Source organism: Porites lutea, chromosome 8 (genome assembly GCF_958299795.1).
Source record: "Porites lutea chromosome 8, jaPorLute2.1, whole genome shotgun sequence".
Taxonomy (NCBI): domain Eukaryota; kingdom Metazoa; phylum Cnidaria; class Anthozoa; order Scleractinia; family Poritidae; genus Porites; species Porites lutea.
The window spans coordinates 8,126,699-8,142,590 of NC_133208.1; the positions used below are offsets into that span (position 1 = coordinate 8,126,699).

Below are 15,892 nucleotides of genomic sequence, written 5' to 3' on the forward strand. Positions count from 1 at the left end.
CAACTATGTGGTATCATGTCATATGCTTTCCGGTATGCTATGTGGTATCATGTCATATGCTATTTGGCGCTATTCCTTTAGACAGAGGATAGTTCTCCGTAGCAGCTACTACGCTTCGTAAGTGAACTACCTAAAGAAAACCAAGCCTAGCTAGTGGTGGAGTGCGGTCAAGTGGATCGCTGACATGGTTCTCGCTCCTGGCTCAGACCCTTTGTTTACCAACTTATAGATCGAGGTTCCGCTCTTCTGTCTGACCAAGAGATTGCCAGCCAAATCAACTCACGATTCCTACAACCTATGGAGTCCTTCCAAAGGATTGAATTCCTCCCGTCACACAGTGAGGATTTGTCACCGCTGACTCTATCTGAACCCGCCGTTTTATCCGCACTAAAAAGGCTTAACTCTATGAAGGCGGCAGGACTAGATGGGGTAGTATGGTGAAGGCGTACGCAGGCATCTTTGCTTTCCCAGTTACAGCTCTGCAAAACAGAAGTTTCGCGGAGCAGAGACTCCCGTCATCCTGGAAGATGGTGCCTCTCCCCAAGCTAAAACCTGTTATCAACATCAACAAAGATCTTCGTCCGATCTCCCTAACCTTCGTAATATCTAAACTTGTACAGCACTTTGTCGTCGCTCTCCATTTCGGCCCCGCGGTTCTAGAGGTGATTGATCCAAATCATTATGGTTGCATACCAGCGTCCTCTACCCTACACGCTCTTACCTACATGCTACGTGTACCTGGTTGCAAGACACCGACGGGTCTGGGACTGCTGTGAGAGTCGTACCGTTTGATTACAGGAAGGCCTTCCATCTCAGTGACCACGCCCTACTTGTGCGCAAAGTTTTCGCCTATCTTTTCCTCGCGCTGTTGCCCTCTGGGTGGCCGACTTCTTAATGCATAGACATCAACGAGTAAATTTGTCTAGAAACTTTTTTTATGAATGGGGCCCTGTGCCCGCTGGTGTGCCTCAAGGAACCAAACTAGGCCCATCGTTATTCCTCAGGGGTTTTCAGTGTGGACACATAGAAGCACATTTTGTACGTTGATGATACTTACCAGAGAGATTAAGCATCGCGTTTACGGCAAACGGCGAACGTAAGGAACCTACATAAAAATCGGTAGATTCAGGCCAATTTTATCCATAGAATTGTTTTAAGCTGCTTTTATCTGCTCATTTCTCATTTCAAAAATTTCTCAACTTGAATCTCAAGTTTGCCGTTTGCCGTAAACGCGATGCTTAATCTCTCTTCTATTGATGAGTTAGTCCCGCGAGGTGCACAGGGTTACATTCAAATCGCAGTTGATGCCGTTGAGGACTGGTCACGTGAGCAATGCATGCAACTAAACGCTGACAAATGCAAGGAGATGATCATCGACTTTAAAAATAACAAACACGTCTTCAGCCCTGTTGTGGTCGGCGAGAAGTAACTAGCTGTTATAATAGTGCCAAACTTTTAGGTATAACACTGTCGCGTCGACTATTGTAACAGCCTGCTCTGTGGCCTGCCAGCCTACCAGCTTAATAAGCTACAGAGGGTCCAAAATAACAAACACGTCTTCAGCCCTGTTGTGGTCCACGAGAACTAACTAGCTGTTATAATAGTGCCAAACTTTTAGGTATAACACTGTCGCGTCGACTATTGTAACAGCCTGCCGTGTGGCCTGCCAGCCTACCAGCTTAATATTAAATAAGCTACAGAGGGTCCAAAATGCTGTTGTTAGGTTAATTTTCCAGGAATCTAAATACTGCCACGTAAGACCGATGCTGTATAATCTGTATTGGTTGCTCGTTAAATTCAAAATTGAGTTTAAGATACTACTGTTAACGTAAAAGGCTATCACTGGCTTAGCAACTTTTTTATCTCCAGGAACTTATTAATCTTAAAGAAGTATATGTAAATACAATTTACTCTCCGATATTGATGGTAGTCCCTCTGTTTCTCTTTCCAAATTAGTTGACAACCATTTGTTGGTGGTGACTGTGTGTACATGAGGCTTCTCTAGGATCTTTGGATACTGGCCATGCAATGCTTTGTTTTTCCACTTTTCTTCTTTCATTGACTTCATCTTGGACTTAAACACGTGTTTCAGGGCTTTAGCATTTTCAGAGGCAGATTTATCTTCTCTGTTCTCAATCTCTGGCATTGTTACTTCCCTATTGAATTTAGTAGCATTCTTGGATTTTGAATTTTTGGCTTTAGATCTTTCATGTTCAAGCACCTGCTTTTGATATTGCCCTTCTTTGTGCTTCAGATAGTGATCAAGCCCTATTGCTGCTGTTTTGAATGCTGTTTCTACATCAATAAGGCCCCTACCTCCATCTTTTCTTGGGATGTACAGCCTTTCCACATCTGCTTTAGGATGTAACATCTTGTGCATGTTCAACAGTTTGCGTGTTTTTGTGTTAATCTTCTTCAGTTCTGAGATTTTCCAGTCAATGATGCCAAAGCTATATTGCACAACTGGGACTGCAAGACTATTGATAGCTTCTATTTTGTTTCTTCAATTGAGCTCAGTTCTTAGGATTAATCTTACTCTCCTATTATATTCTTTTCTTATCTTCTCTTTCATTTTGCTATGCTGGATACCATCACTTTCATCTACACCCAGGTATTTGTATACTCCTTCCTGGTCCAACTCTTGTATTTCTGTGTCATCATCTATTACTATGTTTCCAGTTGAGGCCAGTTTACCTCTCGTGAAACTGGCTTTGGCACATTTCTCAAGTCCAAATTCCATATCAATATCATCACTGAATTGTTTCACTATTTTCAGTTCTCCAACTTGTTCTTGCTCGTTCTTGCTATACAATTTTAGATCATCTATATAAAACAGATTGCTGATTGGAGCACTTGTGTTTATTATTATTATTATTATTATTAATATTATTATTGTTATTATTGTTATTATTATTATTATTATTATTATTATTATTATTATTATTATTATAATCAAGAGGATAAACTGCAACACCACCTAACATCTCGAGGTTTCTTCTTCTCAAATGTTATCAAGTACTTATTGTCATCTGTAAATTCTATTTGGTCAGAGGCCCATTCTCATCTACCCAAGAACATTTACAATTTTACCATCCACTTCATCAACAACTTCCTCCCTACACGTAAGAATATGGCAAGATGGGGATTCTCACAAAGTCCTCATTGCTCCTTTTGCCTTAATCCTGAATCACTCCTTCACGTTGTCGCTGGTTGTCAACAGTACCTTGATCGCTTTACCTGGAGACACGACTCAATCCTTAACTTCATTGCCAAGTCACTTCAACCTGTAATTAATGTTCACTCTTCACGCTATGCAGATGTTAATGGTTTTCTGAATCCCTCAATAATAACTGGTGATAATTATCGTCCAGATCTTCTTTTCCTAATCCAGTCCAAGTGCCTATATGTTCTAGAATTAACAGTTGGTTTCGAGTCTAACTTTAACAACAATGCAGCGCGTAAGAAAGAAAAATATCTGAACTTGATCAACGAAATGAGCAGAAATTACAGATGTGTGAGATTTGTAAATCTCTCCAGGAGTTCCCTTGGCGTTTTCTCCGATGAATGCTCCACGTTCTTAGACATGATGAATGACATTGGCATCGACAAAAAGCAGCAACGTTATATAATCAGGAAAATGATAAATATAGCCATTAGAGCAACATACTTTTGTTTTGTTTTTTTGTTTGTTTTGTTTTTGTTTTGTTTGTTTTGTTTTTGTTTTTGTTTTTCTTTTTAATAATCCAATTTTAAGCAGCATTTTTAAATTACCTATACATAGCGAGATTTACAATTGTACATTCAAAAACACAAATAAAGTTTCCATTATTATTATTATTATTATTATCATTATTATTATTATTGTTATTATTATTATTGCAGAGACATGACGGTGTACGGAACTTGTTAACGACATTCATCGACAAGATCTGCAATAATGTCGAAATCGAACCACGCCTTCAACCCCTGGACAACGAGCGATTTCATTTGAGGAGCGCTGTTTCAAGTTCTGAGGCAAGGTTGGACATCAAAGCGGGAGGTTTCTGGGCAAGAGGAGTTACGGCATTTTTTGAGGTTAGAGTTACGCACGTCAACTCCAAGTGTTACCAGAGCAAGCCAACATGGGAAGTGTTCAAAGAGCAAGAAGAAGAGAAGAAGCGCAAGTACCAGCAGCGGGTGTTAGATGTAGAAATGGGTTCGTTTACGCCTTTAGTGTTTGGAACCAATGGCGGAATGGGAAACGGGTGTCAGCGGTTCTTAAAGCATCTCGCAGACAACATAGCTCAGAAAGACACCGAGCCTTATCATGTTGTAATCTCTTGGCTCAGGACACAGATCTCTTTTGAACTCTTAAGATCGGTACATGCATGCGTCAGAGGTTCGCGAAAACCGTTTCGTAGCAAGATAGAGCAATCATTAGACTGTAAAATAAATGTCGCTAGTGCGGATATCTGAAATACGTGTCTATATGCTTTTATACTTAGGGCTTTTTATGGACACTGGTTTAGCCGTCATTAGTATAATTCGATTGTTTAATCTTAATATCTCTGCATGATGGAATTCTTAATTTTATAGAATTTTGAATTTTTATTATTAATTATATCTATTTCCTCTTCTTTTGTGTAAAGTTAAGTTACTTCTATTTTTTAGAATTTCTAAATGAATAGTTTCTTTCTTCACTTATTATATATAGGATTGTTTTTGTTCTCTAATGAAGGCGGAGGGGTCACTTTTGTAACGGATGGAATTGTAGATAGTGTTTTGATGAATTAATTTAGATTTTTTGTAACAGCAGGTTGAATGTAAATAGGATTTTAATTGAGGTTTTGTAAGAAAGATTTTATTATTTTATTATTATTATTATTATTATTATTATTGCTATATTAGTCACTACTGGTCCCAGGGCTCTCTCTTCCTTCTTCTTACAGGGACAGTCAGGAGCCCATCAAATGGAGCCTCCATCTGCATTAATTTCTTGAGTCAACCCTTTCCCGAGTAGATCTATAAATAGCACGGCTTGTTTCCCGCGAAAAATGTCATATTTCCGTGAGTCTCGTATGTCACCGTGAAAAAAATGAAGTTGGATGAATTCGAACTCAGAAGCCCGTCCTTCGACCGTTTTCCTTTTTTCCTATACGTCCATTTTTACAATTTTACAACCGCTGGGATCTAGGTGTCATGAAATGAGACTGAGCATGAAGGGATGGGACAAAGGCAGCGAACTGAGGATCACGGAAAGGGTTTTTTTTTTTTTTTTGGCCACCATCAATCCCACATTTAAACATGCACCTTGAAAAGAGTCGACGATTAAGCGTTCTGTGGACGATTTAGAACTATTCGATGATCAGCGCCGAAAAAGTGCCAGGATCATTTGATTTTCGCATCACCGTGGAGTGGATTTCGCCAGTTAAGCACCGCGTGCAAAAGCGATGACCTAAGTAGCAACTAACGAGGAATGCTTCAGTTCTGAAATTTGAGAAATTGCAGTCTTCCTTTACAATTGACTTGTATCACCATGAGAGTTGCCTGATAAAACTGGCACTTGAAAAGTTGAACAGAAGACAACAGTTGCTCGACCGTGAATAATTTGCTAACGGAGGAATTTGTGACATCGCGGTCAAGTCCAAAGACCCACTTATCTCAAGAAAAACAAAATGGATTGTATCTGCGCCAAAAGAATTATGACTGACTAACAGGACTATTCTCAGCAGTTAATGTAGAAGTTTAGGCTCAATTCTTGCCTTCGAATTCGCATCTGTAGATCACTTTTTTGCGAGAAAACAATGGCAGGGCCCGGCGTTTCAAGACATAGCAGGGAATCATCGCACTAGCTGACGGACAAAACAACCATAAGGACTACAAGTATTATTCAGATAAACGCATTTTCGGAAAAAAGAAAGCCTTGAAAAACTAGAAATTTGATTAATATTGAGTCATTTAGCCGAAATGAGAACCTTAACGCTCAAAAAAATTGGCTGAAGAAAACGAATCCTGTCAGAACTACAGACTGCAGGTAGTAGTTAATCATTATGCAAGTAACAGACCAGTTTCATGGCCTCTTAATGTGAGACAAGCAACCAAAATTGAGATTAACATAGTCAGGGTGTAAAACTCTCCACAGTATAATCTACCCACTAGAAAGAAAAGAAAGAAAATCTCCGAGGGATGAAAACGCTAAAGTCACGTTTCACTAGCTTTAATATGATTGTGCTTGGCCTGTCAACACCAAATTTCCTGCTGTTTGGTGAAGTACAATAGCAGTGTCATTTCGTCGTTGTGATTGTCTCTTCCCACCGTCGGCACGCGAAGTCTCCCCTGGGAACCGTTCTAATTATAAATCTACTCGGGAAAGGGTTGACTCCAAGGGGTTGTATAGGAGATGGAGGCTCCATTTGATGGGCTCCTGGGACAGTACTTTCCTTAGTGTCTCTGCTGTCCCCAGCAATACCGTTTTCTGGATAACTTCCAACTTCACGTTCACGCCGATTCTCTTCATGTACTCCTTAAAGTTGAAGCGAGTCGGCGTGAACGTTATCCAGCAAACAGCATTGTTGGGGACAGCAAAGATACTAAGGAAAGTACTGTCCCTATTATTATTATTATTATTATTATTATTATTATTATTATTATTATTATTAACGATCTCAAGTGGAACGTTTATATAATATACAACTATCCCCCGAAGGGGAGGTGATCAGAATAGTCAGATGGAATATACCGAGCGCTATGAACCGACCATGAGGGGGATAGTTGTTTTAGTACTTACCAAATCAGTTGGATAAAAATCACCAATCGCCAATCGGAACGCGCGAAAATTGCTATCCACTGATTTGGTCAATACTAAATGAAACTATTAGGAAAGCAAATAAGCGTTTGTATTTTTTTTTGGTTCAACTTGAGCTGTAAAGATATTGTTGACTTCCACTGTACAGCAATGAGACCCGTTCTAGAATATTGCTCGCCCATTTTCCACCATAGCCTACCCGACTGTCTAAGTGAGCGTGTACAAAAAAGAGCGCTCTCCATAATAGCGCCTGATAAATCATACAAACACTGTTTAGTCAGTTTTGGTCTCAGCACTATATATGATAGGCGTAACGATCAGTGTATTTAGCTGTTTAATAGTATATCCTCGAATAAGCACAAATTCGCTTGCTTGTTGCTTTCTCCGAACCACCAAAGCTACTACACCAGGTATGAGAGTGTTTACGACTTGCCCCACTTTCGCACAAACCGCAGCAAAAATTCGTTCAAACCAGCCATGTGCGGCAGTCCAAACATGTTATTATAATGTAAGATTAAGTGTTATTACGTTACTTTTCCTTTCTTTTTCAGTTCTTCATTATCATTATTCCTAATTGACAAAATTGTAATTAGTCTTTTGCCATTATTTTATACCTTTTATTGTATTGTAAATAATTAAACAATTCAGCCTTCAGCCGGCTGCGATTTGATTATTTTATTATCTATGATCTATCTTTACTAGGAGAAGTAACGTCTTCAGCGGATTGATCAGATGTCCTAAACTTCGACCAAGCTGGATTAAGTCACCGCAAGATTGAGGATAACATCTTCTTCGCTCTACATAATTCGTCACATCCTACTCAGCCTCATTCAGTAATTGATAATTATGACAACGATCACTTTGTCGATCAAAGGTTAGACTTCAAACTCTTATTTGTACATTTGGAAATGTCTCTTTTGAATTCTACTCAGGGACTCAAACGCGTGAACTCGAGACAAAATAATACTGAATTAATAGCCTTAACATTAAGACGATACAGGTCTGTACTGAAATATAATCACCTGTGCAGTTAACTCCGTTCCCATAATACCCTGGTTTGCAAGTACACTCGAAAGATCCTTCACTGTTATTGCAGGCTGCATTGGCATCACAGTTGTGCTCGCCTGTTATACACTCGTTTACGTCTGCAAATCAGATGCAGGACTAAATCGTCAAAACTGATTTACTTAACCTTTTATTTTCTAGGATTGGTTACGATAAGAAGAGAGAGGGAGAGAGAGATTTCTGGCTATGCTAGAAAGCAAAAACATTTTTGCTATATAATGAGCAGGTGAAAAATTCACAAAAAAATTAATGATATCACGTGTATAGATAGAGGATTAGCGAGACCTAAGGAAGCAAGATATTATAGAATGCAATCTTGTAGGAGCACAATAAAATAACACATTAAAAAACTTAAATATTTCAAGCATGTATAGGGGTAAAATTGCATACAGATACTGTAAATCACAAACTTTTGTAATGCAGGACGTTTCCATACTTATTCAGCTTAAAAGAACAAACTGTACTACCAGGAACTAAGCTGCATACTACCTTGTGGCTGAACTTGGCTCTAATTCGAGATAAATGGAGTTGATTAGAAAAAGATTTATTATAAAGAAGACCGAGGTATTTTTTTCACCTGTGCAGTTAACTCCATCCCCAGAATACCCTGGCTTGCAGGTGCACACAAAGGATCCTTTAGTGTTTTTGCAACTGGCGTTTGCATAACAGTTGTGCTTTCCTGCTTCACATTCATTTATATCTGCAAAAAAGAAGTCAGGCACTGAATTATCAAAACTGACTTAGTTTTTCTTTTACAGCAATTACTGTGGCCTACCACAATAGCCATTTGATGCGATCAATTTTCATTTTCAAAACGAGGTCAATCCTCAAACCTTTCTCCTTTGAAATTTATTTTCATATCAAAAGGCTTCGCACCTCGCCTCGTTTTAAGACAGAAGCTCGAGTCAACTCGAAAATGGCCTATTAGAATTACAATATACCTGACTTATTATTTAGCAATTAATGAGTGAGGCTGAGTAGGATATGAAGAATTAAGCAAATCGAGGAGGGTGTTATCCACAGAGGCCGAAGGCCGCGGTAAATAACATTACATATTACATATTACATAAATAACATATTACCCTCACAAATCCGCTATAACAATAACACAAATCCGCTATTTATTTTCTTATTTAAAACATTAACCCTCATATATTAGTATTTTTAAAAAGAGGAAGACCTAGTGTACACAACTATAGTTAAAAAGGTCTGAATTTAGTTTTTGTGTCCGGATGAAGACTTTCTGAAAACCGTCTAATTTCACGTTTAAAACCAGTGAAATCTTGATATTTTGGGTCGAGACGGTTTTTTTATTGTTTGTGGCCGTTAAAAAGAGTATTTAAAAAAAAAATCATTTCATTTCATTACACACCTTAGGCTCACTGCTCACAAAAAAGGAGCGAAATCGATTTTTGACCGTGGCCGTGATTTTTTCCGATTCTGTTTGATTTTTACTCAGCGCTTAAAAGCGCTGATAAAAATAGCAATTTTGATAACGGCACTCTATAAGTTTCATTATTATTATTATTATTATTATTATTATTATTATTATTATTATTATTATTATTATTATTATTATTATTATCTAATCAACCGCTTTATAATCTGGTGTAATTGGTCGAAGATGATAATAAGGGTTGATAAATGTTCTACTTTTGGAATACGGAAACTGCACTAAAATCTGTCTAATATTTACCCAAACTGTTGATCAATGGAGTTCTAATTCCCTGTGTGGAAATGAGTGAATCATTTCGTTACTTAGGTCGCTTCTTTGACTTCAACATGTCTAACCACCAACACATGTCTGAATTGTCCTCTCTTGTACAAGACTTGATGAATGACATTGATATAAAGCCACTACATCCTAAACACAAACTTCTTCTGTACAGTCGCTATGTCCTATCTAAATTGTCCTGGCATTTCACTATAGCTAATATATCCAAAACCTGGATAACAGAACATCTCGACTCTGTAGTGAATGGCTATATTCGAAAATGGCTTGATATTCCGATATCTGGAACACTGAGCAATGTTTTCCTAGAACGCAATAAATTTGGCATTAATATTTGTCCTCCCTCTTTTAAATTTACTCAGTGCCAAACAGTTTTCCGAGATTCATTAAAAGAGTCACCAAATGATTCCTTAAAAGATCTCTGGAAATCGTCAAGCTGTCACACTAATATTCAATATGATGTGTACAAATCCACTAAGGAAGTTCTTAATCAAGAGGATAAACTGCAACACCACCTAACATCTCAAGGTTTCTTCTTCTCAAATGTTATCAAGTACTCATTGCATCTGTAAATTCTATTTGGTCAGAGGCCCATTCTCATCTACCCAAGAACATTTACAATTTTACCATCCACTTCATCAACAACTTCCTCCCTACACGTAAGAATATGGCAAGATGGGGATTCTCACAAAGTCCTCATTGCTCCTTTTGCCTTAATCCTGAATCACTCCTTCATGTTGTCGCTGGTTGTCAACAGTACCTTGATCGCTTTACCTGGAGACACGACTCAATCCTTAACTTCATTGCCAAGTCACTTCAACCTGTAATTAATGTTCACTCTTCACGCTATGCAGATGTTAATGGTTTTCTGAATCCCTCAATAATAACTGGTGATAATTATCGTCCAGATCTTCTTTTCCTAATCCAGTCCAAGTGCCTATATGTTCTAGAATTAACAGTTGGTTTCGAGTCTAACTTTAACAACAATGCAGCGCGTAAGAAAGAAAAATATCTGAACTTGATCAACGAAATGAGCAGAAATTACAGATGTGTGAGATTTGTAAATCTCTCCAGGAGTTCTCTTGGCGTTTTCTCCGATGAATGCTCCACGTTCTTAGACATGATGAATGACATTGGCATTGACAAAAAGCAGCAACGTTATATAATCAAGAAAATGATAAATATAGCCATTAGAGCAACATACTTTTGTTTTTTTTTGTTTTGTTTTTGTTTTTGTTTTTCTTTTTAATAATCCAATTTCAAGCAGCATTTTTAAATTACCTATACATAGCGAGATTTACAATTGTACATTCAAAAACACAAATAAAGTTTCCATTATTATTATTATTATCATTATTATTATTATTGTTATTATTATTATTATTATTATTATTATTATTATTACTACTATATTAGTCACCACGGGTCCCAGGGCTCTCTTTTCCTTCTTCTTACAGGGACAGTACTTTCCTTAGTGTCTTTGCTGTCCCCAGCAATGCCGTTTTCTGGATAACTTCCAACTTCACGTTCACGCCGATTCTCTTCATGTACTCCTTAAAGTTGAAGCGAGTCGGCGTGAACGTTATCCAGCAAACAGCATTGTTGGGGACGGCAAAGATACTATGGAAAGTACTGTCCCTATTATTATTATTATTCTCAGCGGTCCTACCTCGCGCGTATAAAAGGCAGAGTAGACAAAGGAGTTATGCCATTCTCTCGAAGCTGCTGAGCTGTTCAGATTACCATGGCTGACCCGCAGGTCCCTGCAGATGCAGTCCAACAAGCTCAAGTTGTTTTACAAAACCAAGCACAAGAAGGTCAAGCACCGGCGGCGTTAGCAGAACAAGCTCAAGCACCAGTAGCGCCAGAGGAACAAGCTCAACCGCCTGCACAAGCGCCAGTGCAAGCAAACGAAGTTTCTTTGGAGGTTTGTGAAACTTTATTTTATCCGTTCGTTGCCACGTGTTTCGTTCTGGTTCTCTAGTATTTCGCTTCCAAACCTTGTAGGTTGTTTGCCCTACGCGAGCTGTTTTTCATTTCCACTTAGTATATTATTTGCCCTGCTTCTTAACATTTGCCCGCTTTTCTACGGGCTGTGCGGGCTAAATTTTGTTGGATATATTATTCGCCCTGGTTCTTAACGTTTGCCCTCGTTTCGTATGGGCTGTGCGGGCTAAATTTTGTCTGATATATTATATGCCCGGCTTTTAACGTTTGCCCTCGTTTCGTGTGGGCTGTGCGGGCTAAATTTTGTCTGATATATTATTTGCCCTGCTCTTAACTTTTGCCCTCGTTTCGTGTGGGCTGTGCGGGCTACATTTTGTTTGATAAATTATTCGCCCTGCTTTTAACGTTTGCCCTCGTTTTATGTGGGCTGTGCGGGCTAAATTTTTATTTGTATATTCGTTCTGCTTCTAAAGTTTACCTTCGTTTCGTGTGGGCTAGTGCGGCATATAATTTTGTTTTGTTTACCGTATTACACTGTATTTAAATTGCTTTTAAAGTTTACCCTCGTTTTGTGTGAGCTCAGCGGGCTAAATCTTGTTTTGCATATTATTTGCCCTGCTTTTAACGTTTGCCCTCTTTACGAGTGGGCTGTGCGGGCTAAAACTTTGTTTTGTAAAATGTTCGCCCTGCTTTTAACGTTTGCCCTCGTTTCGTGTGAGCTGTGCGAGCCGTATTTTGTTTTGTATATTATTCGCCGTTCTAAACTATTTGCCCCTTTATGTGGGCCTCGCGGGCTATAATTTTGTTTGGTTTGTTTTTCGCCCTGATTCTCAACCTTTGCCCTCTTTTCACGTGGGCTTCGCGGGCAATTCTGAATTCGTATGCTTGTTTATTTTCATCTTTAAAACCCCCTTTTACTTTTACTCCGCCTACAGTTCGTTTAGTTGTTGCGCCTCCTTGTTTGCCCTTTTGTTTTATTCATTTGCGTATTTACCGCTCGATTACACAGGCAGTCCCACTGGGGCTAGTTTATTTTGCCTGTTGTATTTAATTTTGTTTGCTTTTCCTCTCCCGATCTTTTATTATAAAAGCTGTTTATTTATTATTGCCTTGAATTTATTCTTGGATTTTATTATCGATGTTTTGTCGCTTTTAGGGCTTAGTTTTGACTGCCCATTTTTCTTTTTTTTTTAGGCCTTGCAACAGCGTATTAAAGCTCTCGAAAGTGCCCAAGGCACCTCAGTCGAGTCATTGGTACAGAGAATTTCATATTATGGTGGCAGAAGAGTTGAGGACTTCGACAAGTACGAAGCGCTTCGTTACGCCGAGGAATTAGCTTCTGTTGCAAAGTCCTCCAGTCACCCCAAGGACGCCAGCTATGATGTTATCGCTTCGACTTTGAGAGAGAAGCTCCACGTCCCAGCTGAGTAGTTCAAGGCGTATTTCCTTGCTTTGTTACCTGACAAGGATTTTTCCCGTGTTATCGAAACGATCTCGAAGGTTGACAAGTCTTTCCAGCGGTCCACGCCATTTCGCACACAGACGCGTAGAGGAAGTTTGCCATATCGGCAACCGTATTTTCAAGCCTATCAGCGGCCACCCTCTCGCGTTATTTGTTACAAATGTGGTGAACCAGGGCATAAGTCACCCCAGTGTTGGAAGCGCGCTCCTTCTCGTCAGCCTTCTTCTGCTGCTCAGCCTCGATTTAACCATCCTTCAACATAATTTTGTTGTATCATCTTATGCAATAAAGATTTTCCTTTAGGCGAATAGTGCATTGTTTTTACTTGCCTTTTGTTTCCTTTATTTTTTGTTATTTCGGGGTTACCGTCTTTAATCCTTCACCCTTTTATCCCCTAATACCGACTTATATTTTTATATACTTTATTTTGCCCACTCGCTATGGTGTTCTCCACTCGCTGTATTGTTGTCCACTCGCTATATTGTTCTCGCTCCTCTTTCTTCTTCCCTCGGGTGGCATTCTCAAGGGGAACGAATGTTCCCTCTCGGATTACCGGGGCTGAGTTTGCCATTCCCTGGGCCTTACCTATTCTTTCTTCTGTTCTAGTTTTTCAAGATGCCTTTTCATGACTGGGAAAAGACTCCCAACTTTGATCCTGCCAAGATTTCTGTTAGCTCGCCACGTTGGGTCAATTATAAGGGATCTCTTCTTACTGAGGCCCAGGAAATGGCAGACAACGCCCATATTAGTCAAGATTTCATCTCCTCAGTTATCGCGAGAGAAGCGTTTGCCGACGCCTCCCTTTTGGCCTTCCGTGACTCAAGTTCCTTTAGAGCGGGTGAACTCCATCGCCATATAGATCAATGGGACAAGTTATTTCAATCGTCTGATAACAATTTCTCTGAAGTACTGGACTGGATTCATAACTTTATCCACGTTGACAAGTTTTTTACCCATTATAAAGGAAGTCATAAGGGAGTCAATTATAATTGCGAAAGACCGCCTGCTCGCATTTTTGCTAATCATCCTTCTTGTAAGGCGTTTGCCCAGTTTATTTCTGATACTCTTATCGAGAGGTTAGCTTCAGGCGCCATCTCCCTCTGGGGCAAGGTAGGGGAATGTCCACCTCCACACCTGGTCATGCCGCTTACAGTAGAACCTACCAAACCACGCCTTTGTAATGACGACAGATTTCTCAACCTTTGGACTCAAGACCGCCCTTTTAAATTGGACAGTGTGCAGCACTTACCCAAGTATGTTCTCCCTGGCTTCTTTCAAACTGTCTGCGATGACAAATCCGGTTACGACCATATCCAACTCTCAGTGGACAGCCGGACATTTTTTGGATTCGAGTGGGGCGGATGGTTTTTTGTCAGTTGTTGTATTCCATTTGGTTGGAAATCGTCCGCCTACATTTATCACTCCACTGGCCTCCTTGCCTCTCATTATCTACGGTCGCTTGGCATTCCATCTTCGCTGTACATCGACGACCGTCACAGTAGTCAGCTTTCTTTCCCTGATGGTTGTCTTCCGGTTGCTTATCAAAATTTGCCCTCCCAGGATAGCATTAATTTGGCTTTAGCCAACGCTGCTTTCTTACGTGTTTTATCCTTTCCTCCCTCGGTTATTTTATTGGTTTGGATAAATCGACTTTGGTACCTTGCAAGCAAGTCCCTTACTTGGGTTTTATTTCCGATTCCGAGAAACAGGCCTTCATTTTATTGCCTCACAAGAAAAAAAAGTTTCTTACTCTTCTCAAGCAGGCTCTTAGTTCAGAATCCATCGACCTGGTTACTCTCCAAAGGTTAGGAGGGAAGTGCATTTCAATGGTTCTGGCCGTGCCAGGTGCAAGGCTTTATACAAACGAAATTAACTTGGCCCTTTCTCGTGCTGTGCGCTCATCTCGACCGGTCAAACTATCCGGGCCCTTGAGACAGGAGTTGGAGCATTGGCTCTTTTTGGAAACCTGGAACGGCTTCCTTCCTTGGCGTTCCGAGAAACACTGCCATTTTCGTTTGTTCTCGGATTCTTCCTCTTTTGCTTGGGGAGGTGTATTGAGTCCTGGTGCCGTTACTGTTAGCACTTCCGACTACTGGGATTCTTCTGTTATTGGGGCCGACATTGCTACCAAGGAAACTCTTGCCCTCAACAATGCCTTACAATCCTTTGGGAGTACGGTAAGAAACTCATGAGTGGATGCATTTGTTGACAGTCAGGTTTTGCTTCACTCTTGGAACAGGCGTGGTTCCCGTTCCCACTCTTTGGTGACCGCTCTTAAGTGCTTGTTTCAAACTACCATGCATCTTAACGTTGATCTGCATATCTACTATGTTCCTGGCCCTGAGAACCCTGCGGATTCTCCCTCCCGTCGGCTAAGCTTTCAGGACTCTAGACTTAGTCCAAAAACGTGGGATTTGGTCCAAAGTCTGTATGGCGGTCCTAAAGGTCACTCCGTTGATCTTATGGCACGGGCTTCAAATGTCCAAACTGACCTATCTGGCAAACCTCTACCATTTTTTTCTGAAAGTCCCTTAGTTAATGCTTTGGGGGTTAATGTGTTTGCACAATCCCCTAACTTGTATCGACCTGAGATTTTTTCGAATCCTTACGTTTTCCCGCCCATTTGCCTTATTCCCAAGGTCTTTAAGTATCTTAATAGCCTTAAGTTGCCATACACCCTTGTTGTCCCAGACGTGATCCCACGTCGTTTTTGGTGGCCTTTGCTTCTGTCTGCATGCTCTTCCAGCTCCTTGCTAGCCTCTAAAGGGGCTAGTGGCGTTCTTCTCACCCCTTCCAGGGATAGTATCTTGGGTGACAGGCCGATCCCCTGGGACCTTTGGGTTTTCCGGATTTCAAATAATTAGACTCGCAGTATTTCATACTGTTTAAGGATTATCAAGCA

At 40.0% G+C, this 15,892-nt stretch overlaps 1 protein-coding gene across 1 annotated transcript in view; it reads right to left on the reverse strand.

Annotated features, from left to right (window-relative positions):
- Positions 1-15,892, reverse strand: part of LOC140946889 (uncharacterized) — a 40,855-nt gene that overhangs the window by 6,534 nt on the left and 18,429 nt on the right. Inside the window, exons 9-10 of the mRNA XM_073395996.1 lie at positions 8,427-8,549; positions 7,807-7,929 (exon numbers count right to left, since the gene is read on the reverse strand). Of these exons, the coding sequence (XP_073252097.1) occupies positions 7,807-7,929; positions 8,427-8,549 (246 nt within the window). The remainder of the gene's footprint in view (positions 1-7,806; positions 7,930-8,426; positions 8,550-15,892) is intronic.